Source organism: Balaenoptera physalus (assembly GCF_965194825.1).
Source record: "Balaenoptera physalus genome assembly, chromosome: 9".
Taxonomy (NCBI): Eukaryota; Metazoa; Chordata; class Mammalia; order Artiodactyla; family Balaenopteridae; genus Balaenoptera; species Balaenoptera physalus.
Window position 1 is genome coordinate 28,405,437 of NC_138888.1, and position 19,219 is coordinate 28,424,655.

Here is a 19,219-nt window from a genome sequence, read left to right on the forward strand (position 1 = left end):
GGAATGATTATTAGCACATCCTTTTTTGCCATGATGCTCTAGCCTCTACTTTTCTCAGGAGTGATCAATGGAATTGACCACCACCTAATCAGATTGCCATAATCCTTAGGCTGAAGTTTGTTTTCTAAGAGCAACCAAATGTTAAACCCTTTCTGTTCAGAGGAAAGACAACAACAGTTTTGTGTAAGTCCAGATACTCATCACTGATATGTAAATAATTGCATCAAAAAATTTCAGGCTCAACCCCTAGTTTATCACCCTCTAGTTTTGGTGTACTTACTACATGGTCTCTAAAGAAGCAATATCTTGTTTCATCTGCCTATTGGTTCTTGATTTTTATTGATGGTATAATTTGTTTTATTTCAAAGCTGCATCTAGATACATAGTTAACCATCACTATCTTTGTCAATCAAAAATGACACATACCATTTTTTGGATTTATTTGAAAAGCTGTAATAGTTTACTCACTTCTAAAAGTAGACACAGCCATAGACTAAATGAAAGAGTGCTGTTTAATAAAATGGCCTGTATGCTTTCCAATCACTAACCCTGAAGCATCTTCCATGACATTTTTTTTTCCAGTGAATGAAGAATGTTATAAACTCTGATTGCCTGCACTTAATTTCTGGAAGTTACTGAGGGTTTGCAGTGCTTATTGTCTGTATTTGAGAAATGTATTTCTTTTTTGCTTAAATTAACTAGTCAGTGCTGGATCAGGCCTTAAGCAACTGCTGGTGATGCTAAAATATGTTAATTTAACTGTATGTTCAAGAGGCAAGCTAGAAGTTAATTCTAGAAGTTAAACTAGAAGTATGTTCAAGAAGACAAATTAGTATTTTGGTCGTGTGTGTGTGTGTGTGTTGCATAGTGTGTTTTATTACTTGTGCTGTTGTCTGGGCATGCTAAGATTTGTTGTAACTAGAAGACATTGTTTAAGTTCATTTAGTACATTTTGTGTCATTCTCTCCTAGTAAAGAGCTGAAGAAGAATGAAGAGGCAAAGAACCAAATATACAGAAATGAAATGACAAATTAAACCAAATGGAATTTCTCTTCAGAGTTCAGAAATTTCAGATGGCCAGGAAGAAAGGAAGGCTCTACTATTTCTTATCCTTATGAAAGAATCTAGAAAAATCAGAAGCAAGGTATGGGTGGAAAAATAAATGTGGCCTTTTGAGCTTAATTGTTATAAACCATTGTGTTTGCTGTTGATCAAAGTATTGGTACTTGTATTTATTAGTAACTGCATCAAAATTACATTACCATTCTTGGAAAAATCAATAAAGAAAAACCATAATTGCCACGCAGCAAATATGAGGAAAAAGTGTTTGCATTGTTAGGATGTCCGTAAAGTAATCATTTAATATTATTATATCTGTAATGTGGTTATATGTGTGATGATATGCTCAGAATATGAAATATCTGCTATTGAAACTTAACTTTATTTAAAATAAAGATAAGCAGCTTCAGGATTTTGTGTATTCAAAATGGTGCAAGTAAGAAAGGCATTAAAAGGTAACAAATGTGTTTGTTTTGAATGAATCATATGTGTAAATTGGTACACATAAACTAAAAGTGGTTTTTGGCTAGACTGGCAACAGTGTTCCAAATTTTTTTACCTTTAAAAAAAAGCATTTCATCTTGAAGCATATAAGTGATTTGTAGGCTTAACATTGTTTAATATTTATTTTAGTCTTAATACTTGTTTTTAAATGTTTACATTGCATTATTTATTTCTTGAGTTCCAGAGTAACAGTGTCATTACTATGTGACTATATATTTTGAAGTGAGATATTATAAAATGGGAAAGTTTATCTCTTTGTTTTTCACTTGACTCTTCTTAAAACTGTGTGATTTTAAGTCTGTCAATAAAATATTTAACTTCAAGAAGGTCAAAACTAATATAAAATTAGAAAACTTATTTACCAAATTAGACAATTGATTCCATTAAAGTAAGAAGTGAGAAAAACAGTGCTGGGCATTGAGGTGTAAATTTTGCCCAGATGTATACCAGATGTGAAAAATTTTCTAGTAGAAATATATTTGACTCTTACCCCTGCACATGTTGTAGAGGCATGAAAATTGGTAAACATGCCCCTGCTGTGTAGAACTTGGGGGGAGGGGGGCATGATAGTACCAAGCTCCACTGTTCTGGATGCACACGTCTGTGCTTCAGGTACAGCTGGACCCAGCCAGCTTGAGTCACCCTTGTACAAGCTTGTTTTTTCTGTCTTGTGAATGCACTTGGTAATTAAAAATATGTGACTCTCTGCAGTTTCAGCTCATAGTTTTTAGATGTGTGTAGATTCTCTGATTTTGGTTTTAATTACAAAGAATTTCAGCAAGTTGCAAAATGATTTTAAATCAAGATGATCATAAAATAATATGTCAGAGGAGCTAAACATTTGCTGAAATCCCAATGTTCATATGAAAAATAAAGTAAAGGGTTATTTTTATATTGCAACTACTGAAGGCAAAAATAACAATTGAGGCAAACACCAGGAAAAGTTGTTTCTACTCAAAGCCCATTTCTTTTCTTTTTTGTCCTGTTGACAAAGCAAGACTTGGGTTATGTTCGTGAATAGATTAATAAAACATCTTCACCACCTTCTAAGATGAGATGGGGTGGGAGAGATCATAAGAGTGCCCTCCAAGTAATAAGTCCGAATTATAATCAAGCAGAGAAATCAGACTATTTACTTAGTAATAAATTAACTTTGTTTTATTTTTATTCTAAAATTATTGAATTCTATCCCATTTTATAGTCTCTTTTCTCCAAACAAGTAGCAGTTTGACACTATCTTTTCTAGGTAATAAATAATGTCATTCTTACAAATTAATTTCCCAATTATTGATTCTACTCTGTCTTGAAGATTCGAGTTTCTTCAGTATCAAAGCTATACAATGAATAGGATTTGCAAAGCTAGAATAAAAAGGAAGTTTTAAAAAGATTTAAAACTTGAAATATTTTACACCATGAATGCAAATTCATGTTTTAAATGCACCTTTTAAATATGAAATCAGTGTTTTAAATGGTTAACACTTGATACTTTTGAAACCTTTCATAAGGTTTCTTTCCAAAAAAAATGGGTACTTGACATTAATTTTATTTTTCAGTTACAGAAAAGTTTTATTAAAGAAAGATATTTTCTCTTTAGGAAGTTCAGCAAGACTATCTGGGAAATAACTTACCATTTTATAACTTTATATGTCATGTTATTTTAGTCATATATTTAACTCACAAATATTTTTCAGACGGTTAGAAAGTTCTAGAAACTATATCAAAAACTCATGACCTTATACTTTTATACATATTTCAATGATTTCCATCTGAGGTCCATATCTGTTAAGTAGATTATGGGAACATTTTCCACCAGTCCAACTTTTGAAGCTCTATATTTGTTGATTTCTACCTCATTGGACTTGACTACAGGAGAGATTCCCCAAATCTTCACTTTATGTACATGACCTCATTTAGTCCTCACTTCAAACCCAGGAGGAAGATAAAATCTTCCCTGCCCTGCAAATAAGGAAACCGGGGCTTTGAAAGTTAAACAACTTGTCCGAGTGCACACGGTCAGTCAGTGTGTTGCTTGCTGTCCGTGGAGGTTTGTCAGGCTCCACTGGGACATCTCCAAGGTCCCCACCCACCTCAGGTGCTGGGTGGAGTGAGCCAGTAGCATCTAGAGTTGGTCTCCAGCCCACACAGGAGTAAGAAAGCAACCTGATGCACATACAGCCACACTCAGAGACTAGAAACATCTCATATGTCTTCCATGCAGCCGTGACCTACATAAAATGAAATACCATATCTGAGTGAAATTTTTTTTAAAAAACTGATAATGTCTTTACCCCATATTTGTTTTGCAAAATCTTTACTCCATACTCTAATTCTTACATTTTTTTAAGGAATCGATTCTGTGGATTCAAACTAATACATGGACAGTAACATTTTATTCAAGAAACAGTATCCCAGTCACATAAGAGAAAATAAAAACATCAAGAGTCACGTCAATCAAAAGGCTCTGCTGAGTGGCAGACTCAGTCTGTGGATGGACCCAATTATCTGCAGGCGAACTGAATGTCAGCATCATTTAGGGTTAACAATGGACCAGCTAGGCAAAAGCAGACAGCTACTCTCTGCAGAGACCCGGAAAGCAAACTTGGTAATGAGGTACTTCATTCATCATCTCCTTCTGCTCTAATTATTAAAGTGAATAGGGAATACTTTAAGTTAAGGCGGGAACTGCATAACATAAAAACATCTGTTTTGTAAACACAAAGAATGCTTTTTTTCTAATGATCCTCTTCACATCTACATCAAGCATATGTTGTGAGCCCCCTGTTTTCGAAAGTTGCTCTTCTAACACCTCAAATTCATTCTGATTATGGATGGGTTATTTCGATTGTCTCAGAAAGTTAGGGAGGACAAAGCTGCCAAGAATCTACAATTTTACTATCTACTCACAATCTAAAGAGGGGGAGGGTGTCATAAGTAAGTACCTATATAACCATGCATAACACATGTTCTATTACTTGTGTCAGAATGGTCCAACTATATATACTTCAATGTCATTCATCTCTAAAAGTACTAAACTATCTGATTTTTACTCATTCTAGTTCACTTTTTCTTAACTCATCACTTGGATTCTTGTGAAGAATTGTGAAAGAATTTGGTAGAGGAAAATGTGGGATTTTTTTTTTATACAACAATTATATAAGTAAACATATATTGCCAGTCTTTAAAGTTGCTTGGAATGAGCTGATTTACTGTTGAGAGGGACCAATTATAGTTAAGAAAAAAAAGTACAAAAGGAGGAAAAAGCAGGAAGGTGAGGAAAATAGCTTGTTGCTGGAGCAAAAATGAACTGAAGCTTGTGAAAAAGCAGTCGCTAGACCAAAGGAAGAAGGTTCCCTGGAGAAAAACGTGGTCGCTACGGTTCAGTTTTTCAGTGATTTCAACTGACAATCAGTAGTTAATTTTTTTTCTATTTAATTTGTTCATGGGGCCATTTTATATAAACACTCCACACAACTTTTTCCGGAGCTACAGTTCTTCAATTTAAAGTAAATGGAAGATGGCTAAGCACGGTGATGTTTTTAACATCCCTGCCTGTTATACAGAAGAAGTTAATGTTCAGAAGTATCTGCACATGCTACTTTTAGCAACTAAATATTTCCATCGCGGTAAAGAAATGTCAGTGAAATCCATGCACTTTAAGAACATCAAATTCTTATTATACTTATCATGTGTGCAGGCAGAGTACATAATAAGCTAGTCTATAGCAGCTGTAAATTTCTGAGGATTTATCTAACCACAAATACATTGAAATGGGGAAACGGGGCTATATTAAACTATGCAAGATGCTGCTGGAGCTTTGCCATTTCTGCAACATCCTGTAATTAATTTCTCATGACAGGTCTGGCAAACTGAAACATCCAATACACTTGCGACAGACAGACTAGAGTTGTTGCAAATCCTACAGTCCCATGGAGTGAAGGTAGTTTTTTTCTTTCAAACATGAATATAGCTCTGTTTAGAGTGTCCCGTAGCCAAGGACAAACTTGTCGCTTTTTAATTCCAAAATAAAGAAGGTCTAGAATATAGAAAAGATCCTGAGCTGAGTGTTTAATCTGTTCTCTGTGTTGCGCAGTCTTTCCCTGAAGCGGGACAGCCCTGGGTAGGGGGATGTTATGGTTAGGTTGGCGTGCATGCCTGTTGTAGCTATGATGGGATTCTCTCCTGGGAGATTTGAGGTCAGTTCTCTCTCGAACACATCCTCTCCCTGTAAACAAGACTCACAAGACCACCTTCTGCATCTGTGTGTCATTCTCTTCTGGAACCCATAATCCTGCCATCTTGCAAACTTAGAGCACAGATAAATACAGAAATGATCCCTGCTGCAACACAGAGAAAGAAAAAAAATGTAAATTTTTTTTTTTTTGCCAAAATAGATTTTCCTGTATAACAGTAAGTTCTTTGTCAGTTCATATGATGTGAAAGAATGATCCTCTCTTTACCTGATGTGTGTAATTCGATACAGGTGTTAAGTGGTTGGACCTTAGTAAGCAAGCCTCCTTCTTGCTGGGGGAGTGAGATTCTGCCCCTAAAAATGAAATCAATCAATGTCCACAGCCTCGAGCATTTCCTTTGGAAGGTTGGAGTTCCTCAGACTACAAACAAGAGGACACAAGGGAGTGTGGGAACCTTGAATCTGGAAGTTTTCATAAGAAGGGAAAGGTTCCAGGTGGTGAAGAATAGGATGGGTCTTGCTCAGCAGAAACAGAGGTGAGAAGCCAGGCAGGCAAGGGGCAGTGCTTTCAGCCCAGTTGCCAAAGGCTAACTGTAAACACCTGATGTTCTTTGTATTTTCTCCAGTGATTGTCTTTCCCTTTATCCTTGCTATTGAAAATGTATTCTGTTCAGAGGACCAGAGAACTTTGTTGCTTGGGCTTAGTTTTAGAGAAAAGCAACCACAGAACCCCAAACTGAATAACCCAAGGGGAAAAGTGAGCAAGAGACCATGTAGGAATGCTTTTGTATCCTTCCACTCCTCTTCACTGGAAAAGCTCCCTTCAGAGCTCATCTATGTAAAACTCTGGAAATGGAAGAGAGAGATCAAAACATAAAAAGGAAGACCCTTCTTTTACATACTTGTCCAGGGTCACAGAATCCAGGGCCAGGACCCCACCTCCTACTCCTGATTCTCCTACTCCTACTGCTATTTACTAGGTAACATTCTCAGTTACCTTAAAGCTGAATTATTAAATCCTAATTCTTGAAAACTCCTAAACTTTTTCAACCTCCTACACAACTAAGAATAACATCCCGCATAGAGCGTGGTCTACATTCAGGTAAATTCCCCTTTAACACTAGGTTGTTATAAGTGGTGAATTTGAATGAGTGAGGGTTGAAAGTAGGAAAAGTATAAGGTGATAGCAGAGAGTCCAGAGAGAGACATTTCAGTGCATGCACAAGAGGTCGTTTTCTTTGATTTTTGGTTTTTTTACTATGTTGACAATTGGATACAGATAAGGACTGATTCTATTTACATATTAATAGCTGGAGTTACTGACTGCTTGCCTAAATATATCCTTATAGTTAAAGATCATCAATAGCTTTAACACTTTTTATGTTTTTTCAAAGTGTGTGTGATCACTTTCAATTTATTCAACAACTGATTATTGAAAGCCTGTTTGTCAAGCAGTGGGCAGGAGCTGGATGGACAGTTGAACCAGGAGCCTCAACTCTTCTACTCTGTGTTTCACCTTGAAATTGTCACATGTTTATTGCCACCATCACCCCACAGTGGTTTTCAGAGGACTTCCACATACATTACTAAACTTGAGCCTCATGACAATCTTTGTTAAACAGAAAAGTCCCCCATTTTTCAAACCAATCGCAAAGAGGTTGAGTGACTTGCCCAGTAACTGTTGATCAGCGTCCAGCTGTCCTCCTCCCAGTGCTGTGTTCTTTCCAACCAGGAAAACTCATCACTGACATCTGAAAACTGCGGCAATAAGTTATATGAAAAGCCAATATATGTTCCCTGTACAAGAGGCAACATTATGTAATAACACTAGTTTGGATGTGGGTCTTTTCGTATGAATTTATGATCTCTTCCTGTAGTCAGCTATAAAGTGTTTTTGCTGCCATCCTATATTTAAATATATTTTTAAATACAAGAACTTAAAATGTAAAGTTGTAACAGAGGCCAAATAAAAACATGTAAAAAAATTTTTTTATTGTATTTTGTAGACAGAGGAAGACGAGATGTGCAGAAAATGCCAGAGTCCCTTTTCAAAACCTTTTCACAAATCAAGTAAAACAAAATCATTTTGTGCATTGTATATTGAAGCCAAATAGTTTTTATTCAAGTTACCAAATAAATTACATTTTCTATTAAAGGGCAATAAATTCCCATTTGACGTAAAACTTCATTATATCAACTAACTTGGAGGTACCACAGAACCTTTCATTAAATGCAAACCTGACCACGTCACACCCCGTTTAAAACTCTTCACTGACGCTCCCATCCACTCTTACTAAATCCAGTGAGTTTTTCCTATTTGCTTAACGATTATTCCTATAAATTCAGTCCTGTGCTCTCTGATATCACAGGAAACTCTCAAATGAAATTCAGTCACCTTGGAAGTGACAGCAAAAGTAAGAAACTTGGTTGATATCTTGAAGTCCAAACCACTGAGCACAGCAAAGACGTCCCTGATCTGTCCCCTCTGTTCATCCGTGTCATGACTGCATGTGGAGGTCCTCTGTTCACACTGCAGCGAGACCATACTATTGCCCTCCAGGGACCATTGCTGCTTCAAGCCCTTGACTTGTTCTCTTGACTTGAAGACACCTTTTTCCCAAAGCCTCTGCCAAATATATTTCCATTCAAGTTTCATGTCAAATAACACATGCACTAAGATTCCTTTCCTAATTACTAACGATGGGTAATTGGAGTCTCACAGTGTCCTATACCTAATGTCTATAAAGACACTTACTTAGCACATGACATTGAAACTGACAGTCTATTGATCAATGTATGATTTAACATTTCTTGTGTGCCTGAGATAACGCTTTTTTAAATTGAAGTATAGTTGTTATATATATATATAGTTTTATATATATTCTTATAGATCTGTGCTTGTGCTCAATATCACAGGATGTTCTCAAATGGAATTTAATCTTTTTAAAAATCTTAAATGCCCAGTAAGACTAGGGAATTTAGGAAGGAATCTAAGAAAATGTCGTTAGTCATTCTACCACACCTTCACAACTGTCTTTTGTCTTTTTTCATTCTCTCGTCTCTTTCTCACACGCTCCCCTTTTCTTCTTTTTTTCTGGCTCCCTTTTTCCTTCTTCCCTGCTTGACATCAGCAGTGGCATTCACTGACCCATCTCAGTCTCCTCCTGAAACTGGGAATCCAAGATGGAGGATCCATCCTGACGGTGACTTTGGCTGCCTCTATCCAAGCCCCCAGTGCACTCTGAGCAACGCTTTATTTACATAAAAACACAGTCTTTAAATGTGGATGTAGTCTTCCTTTCATGTCTTTAACTGGTTTTATTGAGGCAAATTATCCGGAAGAGTGAGTCTGATTTGCATAATATTTTGCATTCCCATTCATCTGAGGGTAAAAATCCTCCAAAAGCCTTCTAAAATTTGTATATCTAACCCCATTGCCTGTGAATCTGTTATCTTTACCACTTTTTTCTTAAAATTTCAATAATTTTCTGGAGAAAAGATTCCTAGATTCATAAACAAAGTCCACGATATCACAATGCCTGAGTGTAAGCATCTAATTTTAAGAATTCACCACCTCATGCCATATATGTTTATGCCAGTAAATGAATCTAGTCATTTTCATCCCCTATATTTTTATCACCTAAAGAATATCTAAAAGCTTCAAACAATCCTTTGACCTTATTTGGTCTTAAGCAAGACCAATATCTAGCCCAGCAGTGTTTACATAAAAAGTTTCAGGAGCCCCCCAGAGCCCCCGAGGGAGAGGTGTACGACGAATCACACATCGACCTGGCTGCCTGGTGTAGAGGGATGAGGCTCGACAGTTCTTGGCTTGGGTTCTGCTGAGACTCCTGACACTTTGCACTCAGATTTCTATGTGACTGATGTTATTGAACACCCTTAACTTTTACTCATGTGCTTTCAACTTTGGATCTTCTATTTCTCCTTAGGATTAGTGGAATTACTCCTGAATATAAACATTAATCTGGTCAGCTTCTTGAGAATGCAGGGCACTGTGGGTAACCCTGCTGTGACACTCATGCTATCTACACAGCCAGGGAAATGTGATTTTGACATTTATCCTCTTAAATAAATCATTCTTCAGCACTATCAGATCATTCCACTCAAAAACTTATTTAACCTTTTTCATAGGCTGTAGCCATTAAATTCACTCACAAAAAATGAGTTTCACTTTGTCCAATTCACTTTGTCCTATGCATAGTCATAATTTAGCAGGGAAAGGGAAAGTATTATTACAATTATTCATGATTGTAGACTAATTTTAATGATAGCTACCATTTGCTGAGCACAGGGTAGGTACTAGGCTCCTTGTCAGAGGCTTTATATGCATAATTATCTCATTAAATTTTCAAAATAAGCTTACAAGGTAGATACCATTATCATTACTCCCGTTTAAAAACAAAACAAAAACTCTGAAGTTCAGAAAGGTAACGCTGTGTGTCAGAGATCACACAGCTTGTAAGTCGGGATGTCAGGATTTATATCTCTGGTTTGTCTGACTCCAAAATTCCCCTCTTAATTACTAAACTACTGCCCTTGAGTTTGCCAAACTACAGACTGTATGTTCTTTTAAAATGAAATGGCTTCTTTTTAAAATGCTTCTTCCCCTCACAGTTGACAAAAAGTGACTTTCTGTTATTTTAGAAACGCATAAGAAAGTTAAACATTTAATATTTTCCAAATTTCTAATGTGTTTTGCAGAACAGTCTTCAACAAAATAGTTTGATCGAAAATGAATCTCATGCACCCCAATATTTATTGCAGCACTATTTACAATATCCAAGACATGGAGCAACCTAAATGTCCATCGACAGATGAGTGGATAAAGAAGATTTGGTATATATACACAATGGAATATTAGTCAGCCATAATAAAGAATGAAATAATGCCATTTGCAACAACATGAATGGACCTAGAGATTATCATACTAAGTGAAGTAAGTCAGACAAAGACAAATATCATGTGATATCACTTATTTGTAGAATCTTGAAAAATGATACGAATGAATTTATTTACAAAACAGAAACAGACTCACAGACATAGAAAACAAACTTATGGTTACCAAATGGGAAAGGTGGGAGGAGGGATAAATTAGGAGTTTGGGATTAACATATACACACTACTATATATAAAATAGATAATCAACAAGGACCTACTGTATAGCACAGGGAACTCTACTCAATATTCTGTAATAACCTATATGGGAAAAGAATCTAAAAAAGAATGGATATATGTATATGTATAACTGATTCACCTTGCTGCCCACCTGAAACTAACAACATTGTAAATCAACTGTACTCCAATATAAAACTAAAATTTTTTTAAATAAAATTTAAAAAGAAAATGAATCTCAAAGGTTCATATTGAAATAGCCACCAACCTTTAGCATTTAAGAAAAATGTTTTCTTTCCAATTTTTATGTGATACAGAGACGTTACCCTAGTCTAAAAGGAATGAATAATAAAATACCATCACCAATGCATTTCACATCCCTGTGAGAATTGTGTCTATTAGGGTTGCGTTTGGGGTGAAGAAGAGGGTTGTGTAAGGTCTTCCTTCTTGTGTTTCCTCTTTAGTCTCCGTTCACCATCCTCAGGAGACATAGCTGGCCCTTTATGTCATCATGGCCCGTGTACATCATCATGGCAACCATCTCGTAAGTGTTAACTTGCCGTTTGCAGAGAGACAATATCTTTTCATCATTTGTTCCCGATGTTACCTTTAGTGCCTGGTGCATAATAGGCACATTCAGTACTCAACAAGGCAGATCACAGGTCCAAAGGCTTATTTTCTGTATATCGTTAAGTGGGGGGTGAAATGTAGGTAGGGATATTAACAGATCATGGAAATTATGCAGTGGTATCACACCAATCCAAATTTCTGTGTATTTTTCTATTTCCTCTAGTAAATCTATTTCCTTTCCCCTCTCACTCCCTCCCCTCCACGCCCATCCTGGCTTTTAAACTCTTACTTTCTCTCTATTTACAGCCAAAATTGTTTGCAGTGCCCCACACCTGACTTCCAGCTGGTACTTGTATTCAGGCACAAACAAAAGCAAGACAAATACACACTGCATCTGTACCTTGAAACAGCCTCAATTCCAGCTGGTTGAAAGGACTCCCTGGGGCACCTGAAACTCAGGTGGGACCATAGCAGTGTTTCAAGCCCAGCCCAACTGTAATTCCCCTTTCCTCAAGGCTGCCAGGCAGGTGAAAGCTGGGTGTGCAGAACTGGTGGCTTGAGTTCTATCAGGTGTCGGCCTCTGGCATGTGCAGTGGCAAGAGGCAGGCTGATCCTCCAAAACGTCTTCAGCCTGCGCTTCACTGAGGTCACAGCCCGAGGACCTCACGTGTCCCCATCCATTTCCCAAAGAGCATTTTCCTCCTGACTGAAGGGGAAAATCCAACTTCCTATGGTTTTTCTCCTGAACTAGCGTGCGGCAGGCGAGCTAGGGAGCCTGCCTTCTGGTGACCAGTGTGCTCAGCCATTCCAGGCCAAGTGTGGGTGCCTAGTGGGTCTCAGTTCTCCCTGTCACTGCTTCCCATTTCCTTGCAGTGCCAGTGGACTTCAAGGCATGTCTGAACTGCCATCACAAGCTTTCTTTGTCACTGATTTGTAGCATCAGCCCAAATAATCATCTGGCCTTCATCCTGGCAAGAAGAAAAAGATACACGGGGTGGTTAACAAGAAGGTAATGTGTGTGAGCATTTAGGTAGTAGCTAATTATTTTCTGACTGGAGAACCAGATAGACTGTGGCAACACTGTTTCTCACCCCACTGCTTTAACACTTTCCTAAGTGGACAAATGGATGTGAATCAGAAAGGAGGGTAAAGTGAGGTGGGCTTAAAAACTAAAGATATCTTCTTTCGGTTTTTGCTTGAGTTCCTTTCTGCCAAGAAATGAAGAAAGCTTCAGAACACCTTACACAACATTTCCCGTTTTCTTAATTCTACCAAAATGCTTTTATTTAGAGTTCAGTTTTATAAATTGGCAAATCAAGTAAGAAGGAAGTCCATTTCCTTGTGGCACAGCTTAACAAGAGACCCAGGATGAAAACCTCTGCAGAATCTTCATTCCCAGGACTATGGAGGAAAAAAATTATAAGATTTATGCAAAACTTCAAAACAAGCCCCTCCCTACACACACCTCCCCCTTGCGTGGGTGTTTCCTTCACCCCACTACCACCAGTGTTGGTTTTTATGTGAGCATAATTGTGCTTTTGTCTTGGAGTTGGCTCACCTCAATACTCTCTAGTCTGAGATCCCCTGGCCTCAAGCCCAGGGTGGGGCTTTGCCCTCAGTACTGTAAATAATGGTAATTACCTTTACAAACTTAAAAAAAAATTTTTTTTTTTCCCAAGGCCAAGAATATCCAAAGTCTAGAGCATTCTATATAACCCCTTGTGCGTAAATCTGTTAGAATCTGTATGGCGATGAGAAAGAGTTTCTCCCTCGTGGAATGAATGTCCAAAGTGAAAAGACGGTCACCAGCGCTCAGCTGCCCCGTGGGTCGCTCTGGGCCTGTGTGGGCTCTGCTTCCAGATTATAGTGGTGACGTAAGTCCAAAAGAAGGGAGTAAATTATGAAGTAGAATTTAGCGTTTATTCTCACCACTGACGCAGAAGTTTCTGTGAATTAGATTGAAACAGAAGTGTGTTCCATGTGCCCGCTATCAACTCACAAGGAGAGGAGTTAGGCCGCCTGATTCTAGACTGGGCCATTTCCAAGGCATTACTTCCTACAGTATCTCTGTCTGCTTGACAGCACCTATTGTTCCGATTAAGTTGACATGCATCCAAGCTTTTGCCTCATTAGATTATCTCCATGGTGCTGAGGCTATAATTTCTGCATAATCTTGGTGTTTTATTTCATGCACAATCGCTAGCAGCTGTTATCCATGTCGAAGTTCAAAACAATTAATGAAAATTCAAAAATTTTAAACTCAATAGCTTTTGGCCACATCGATATATCAAGACTCATACAAAAGTTTTGATTTATGAATGAGATAGATTGGTTTCCCGGACCCCAGAGTTCCTTTGATTATTTTACTTCCAGATTAACTGGTTTGAGTATGGAGACCTGCACATCTGTACAGATGCCCTCAACCTAGCATGCACTCATTTCAAAGGCGAACGGCACAGAGTGGGAAGCCTCTTGGGCATGTGTGATAACTGGAAATTTACTAAGACCCTCAAAGGACGTGTCAGACTTGTCTGCATGTCATTTTTTCCATTCAGAAGTCAAATTATTGCTCCATGGCTGTGAGAGTTATTGAGGGCATGCTCTGTGTTCATGTTCTCGTGTGTTCCAGGCATTTAAATGATCAAGAATATTCATCTGTGAGGTTTCTTGTGCTAAGAGGAGGTGATTCATAATGCAGCTACCAGAACATGAAGCTCTGTGATCCATCATGCCATCACTTTATTAACAATCGCTTTCCCTTGGCTCAGGACCCTGCTGAGGACCAAGAGGGGTCCACCCCTGGGCTCTGGAGCCTTCCCCTGAAGTGCTAACTTATAATCACCAGTAACAAACTTCCCCTGTCACTAGGAGGGCTCAATGTTTAAGAGGTAATTTCTCTTTTGCGCTTGGCCTCATTCCAAATGTTCAGAACTTCTTGTGGAGGTTCTGAGAGCTATTCATGCAGCCCTCCTGATGTTTGCTCATTTGTTTGTTAAAGACTCCCTTGTCCCCATGTGACCCCTCAATCCATCCACCATGCAAGTTCCAAAGACTGCCAGAGAGAGCACCATGCAGACGGCTGTCTGTACTCTACACAAATTCACCCCTTTTGGGGGACTCCCCAGATGGCTAATGTCCGTGTGCACAAGAATGAAAAGTAACTCCATGTGAGGTACAGCGCGAGTCATTTTGGGGAAGACAGACACAACAGCACAGAACTGGTGAGGCGAGGCTGCCCCATTCACCATCTTTGGAAATTTTAAAATTGGGCTGCGTCTCAGTATCTCTTCTCTCTGCTGCACAGTCTCTAAAATAACTTGTTTGATGGTGATGGAAAAAAGCTGAGGGCAAACAGGAATTGGTTTTCTAGGTCAGGTACTTTAAGACTTACTGAACACCTAGAGAATCCAACACACGGTATTATCCCCATCCTAGAGGAGCGTCCGTGGAGCGCCGTCTCTGAGGGTCTGTCGATACAAAAGGAGTGTCTCGGCCTTGGCATCAAAGCTGGAAAGGCTTAGGGATAATTTTTCAAAACTTTTGTCTGAAACTGTTTCATTCTTTCACTGAAGGCTAACATTGGTTCGAAGTACTATTGCCATTCATTTGCGTTGAACTTCTTTAGAACAGAGAGAGGGGTAGGGGTAGGAATTGTTTTCTAAGCCATAAGGCTTGACTCTGGTTCATTTAGGAGAAAAAGGGGTTAAGTCCTCTGGGTAAAACATTGTCAATCACTAGTGACTGCCACCAAGATGAAAAACAAGCTGCACCTGTACATGGGCAATTTAAGAGATTCTGGTCAGCTATTTTTCTCTGGTGCTTTGTTCTGCCAGCTGCCTCTACTTTGGATGCAGGTGGAAGCATGGACTTTGCTATCTATAAAAAAATTTAATGGTGAAGATCAACTTCCGCTTCACCTCCCCAGGGATCAAAGTTTTGGGGCTCTTTTTTTTTTTTCTTTCCCTGAAAGACTAGTAGAGCAAAGCTCAGATCAGACAATGGATATGTTGTTGAGAAGCCCATTCTCCCCAGAGAAGTAGCAGGAGATCTTTGGTGGGTTATAGTTTTTTTCTTCCCAATTTGAGGAAACTATTAGAAGCAGAGAGATGCATGCCTCCACAGGGTGAGGTTAAGCATCTGCTGGGAGGAGGGCTGGGGAATGACAGCTGGGGGAGCCTCATTACCACCACTACGTTTACAGTCGGCCACCATCGTGAGCCTGACAGGGAGCAGGCATATGCGACATGGAAGTGACAGTCTCTGCACCTGCCAGTGGGAGAGATGTGCTTCCGTGCAGCCTCATCTCTATGGAAGCGGGATGTCACAAATCTTATGTGGGTTGGATTACTTTCCATCGCACAATCAATGACGAGCAAAATGTGTAGGTAGAAAAGAAGCTTAAAAATTGAATGCTCTGGACTAACCCATACAGGAAACTTAAGTGACGTGCCTCACCAAAGACATTCTCAAGGTTCTTGTAGTAATTCAACAAACACCTGTTGCTACCATGTGCCAGGTTCTAAATTAGTTATTGGACATACAGTGGTTGTTATGGCCTGAATTGTGTCTCCCCAAAATTCATATGTGGAAGTCCTAACCCCCCCAGCACTGTATTTGGAGGTAGAGCCTTTAAAGAGGTAATTAGATTAAAATGAGGCCATTAGGGTGGGCGTTAATACAATCTGACTGGTGTCTTCATAAGAAGAAGAAATTTGGACACACAAAGAAACACCGAGGAAAGACCAGGTGAGGAGACAGAGAGAAGGCGGATGGCCATCTGCTTGCAAAGCAGGGAGACCTCAGAAGAAACCCAATCTGCCGACACCTTGATCTTGGACTTCCAGCCTCCCAGGACTCTGGGAAAACAAATTTCTGTTGCTTGAGCCACCCAGTCTGTGGTGTTTCATTATGGCAGCCGAGCAGATGATTACAGCAGTGAATAAAGCCAGGTCCAAGTCGTCACTGAACTTACAATCAGTTGAAGAACCGACAATGTCATGCCCATTTAGCAGAGGAGAAAGTGACTAAGGGCACTTTTAGACATTGCCTAGCGAGCCTGACTTAGTAAGAGAACCAGGACCAGGAATTCCAGCTAATCTTTGGACATACTTCATTATGGCACCTATGGTCATTACCCTTTATATTTGAATTAAGGGTTAAACAGAATTATCACTGTGCTTCAACATGAGAAAGCAACAAATCCTGCACTGATCACGTGCCGGGGGGAGGGGGGAAATCTAACAGATACGACCTAAAAGGTTAAATGGAAAAGAAGCATGTGCCTAGATGAGCATCACATGCAGACACATCACAGATGTGTGGGCTTCAACGTTACCAGTAGAAGGAAAGGAAATCTGTATATTTTTATAATCACTACACAGGTGCTTATTTTAGATTGTTTTCTTGAACGTTGTTAGTTTGTATTTTTTTTTTAAACCTCACTGCCCTATACGTGTTGCCTCAAAGGAAGCATAACATTAGATAAAAATACAGAAGCTGCTATCCGGAGTTCAACAGGTTAAAACAGAGCTAAAAATATCTCCTAGGCATGTCATATGGTTGGCTGACTATTTAATCCTCTGATATGTGCGAGGAATGGAAGCGTTCTTGTCTGCATATCTGCCAACTGTCCATGAAGCTTTACTGTCCTTGGGATTTGGGGGGACATGGTCATTGGGAGACTGAGTTTACTAAGGCAATGAAAAGTACAAAAAGTTCTCCTAGGCTGACTAGACAAAACTGTGACAGATGTGTGCTTTCTGTTGTGTGGATGATATACTCATTGTATGTTCAGATATTGTGATTCTGTCCAGACAGGCAAGGACCCCTGTGTGTGTAGAATTGGAAGTAGGTAGGGTCTCAGATAAAGGGAGAACTCACTTACTGGGACAGTTGTAAAAACACCACCACACCCCTGAGGGTGGTGTGGAGACCTCGGGCTGGAACCCAGAGTAAGGATCTAATGGAAAAAACTTATGCAAGTGACAGAGTTAAAAATCTCTTTCTCGGTCTTAAGTAGGGTTGCCAGATAAAATAAGACCCTCCAGTCAAATCTGAATTTCACATGAACTACAAAAATCATTTTCATTGTAAGTATGTTTCATGCAATATTTGAAACATACTAAAAAAATGTTATTTCTCTGAAATTCAAATTTAACTGGGCGTATTTTACTTGCTAGATCTGGCAATGCTATCTTAATGGCAAATACTAGCTTCAGTGTGGAAGGAAAGTAAGATTCAGTCATCTCTGTTTGGGGAGCTGGGCCTAGAGCTGGGTTATGTCGTCTGTGAAACTGTGCCCATCTTTCGGGGTTGGAACTGAGTAGCCTTTCTGCATAGTATGTGGCACCAGAGCCAGCAGGTCTAGAAAGATGAGAAAACTATGTGTCATATTACTCCCAGGGCATTTAATGAATCTTCAAGAATTCCCAGGCCTGTGAATTCTCAGCTGTGCCAAGGTGACAAACCTAAGGAAAGGATTTGGGACCATACTTTGGCAGGAGCATTAAAAGCAAGTCCCCCAGGGGACAGCAAGGGCTGAAATCAAGGGGACAGAATTGCAGTCAATTGGCCAGTTAACTTCCCACCTGGGAGACTCTGGGACTTGTTTTATGGAGAGAGGCAAATACTGCTCCCAAGTGTGAAGAACTCTGGCAGAGGGACTTCCCTGGTGGTCCAGTGGTTAAGAATCTGCTTTCCAATGCAGGGGACACGGGTTGCGGGTTCGATCCCTGGTCGGGGAACAAAGATCCCACATGCCACTGGGCAACTAAGCCCACGAGATCTAGAGCCCACGCACCACAATTAGAGAGAAGCCCGCGTGCCACAGCAATCTCGCATGCCACAACTAAGACCCAATGCAGCCAAATAAATAAATAAATAAATATTAGAAAAAATAAAAAGGAAGAAATGTGGCAGAATGCTAAGGCTCCCTGGTTCTGCTGTAGTCACTCCCTCCCTCTTCAGCCAAGGGATTCCTTGATTCATCAACCAATATTTATAGAGCACCGACCACGTGCCAAGCACTGTGCTAGGTCTGGGAATACAACTACCCCCAGGCATCACCCTCACCCTAGGGAGCCTCTGGTCTCAAGGGGGATCCTCGTGCTGCTCTTCTTAGACTCAGCCCTGGGCCCAGGCCTTGCCATCCAGCTGGCATCTCCATTACACAGGCTCATTCAGTTACGATCTACTCCTCTTCAGCATTGGGGAACCAAAGAGTGCATCACAGACACTTTTATCGTGGTTGGGGTCCCTGTAATAACTCAGCACGTGGGCCTGGAGCTCTTTTCTTTCATTCTGGCTTGGCGACGAACACAGCAGCTCAGCTTTCCCCTCGCCCTAAGGCTGTCTGGTCCCTATGTTCACAGGGTTCCAGGTGTATTCAAGTTAAATAACCACGCCCAGGGTAACCCCTGCTTCCTGTCACTCTCCATCACGTTGCCCTGTTTCATGGTCCTCACTGCATATATCACTATCTGGAATTGTTTCCTTTGTTCATTTGTGTATTTGTTTATCACCTCTTCCTAGATAAGAATGAATACATCATGAAAGAAGTAAACTCATCTCTCATTCACCATTGTACCTCCAAAGCTTAGAATAGTACCTGACACTGGTGGACACTTAAATATTTATTGAAGGAATAAGAAACAATGAATAAGTGATCAAACAACCAAATTACCTGTTCCAGGCCACCTGTGACATGCATGGGGTGGATCTCATGCACTGAAACATGGCTACATTTGGAAGATGTTAAACTGTGTC

At 39.6% G+C, this 19,219-nt stretch overlaps 1 protein-coding gene across 8 annotated transcripts in view; it reads left to right on the forward strand.

The window, feature by feature from the left end:
* Positions 1–18,258, forward strand: part of AHI1 (Abelson helper integration site 1) — a 224,297-nt gene extending 206,039 nt beyond the window's left edge. The window contains exons 29-34 of one of the 8 annotated variants that reach the window (XR_014267260.1): positions 972–1,144; positions 3,909–5,500; positions 6,136–6,288; positions 10,538–10,709; positions 11,350–11,429; positions 11,762–18,258. Coding sequence is in view for 2 of the 8 variants with exons in the window: in XM_082474461.1 (XP_082330587.1) it covers positions 972–974 (3 nt within the window). In the remaining 6 variants the exon portion in view is untranslated. Of the gene's footprint in view, positions 1–971; positions 2,261–3,908; positions 5,501–6,135; positions 6,289–7,758; positions 7,823–10,474; positions 10,710–11,349; positions 11,430–11,761 lie in introns of those variants that run through there. The other 7 variants (XR_014267261.1, XR_014267262.1, XR_014267263.1 and 4 more) reach the window with 7 other exon arrangements.
* Positions 18,259–19,219: the final 961 nt, after the last annotated feature.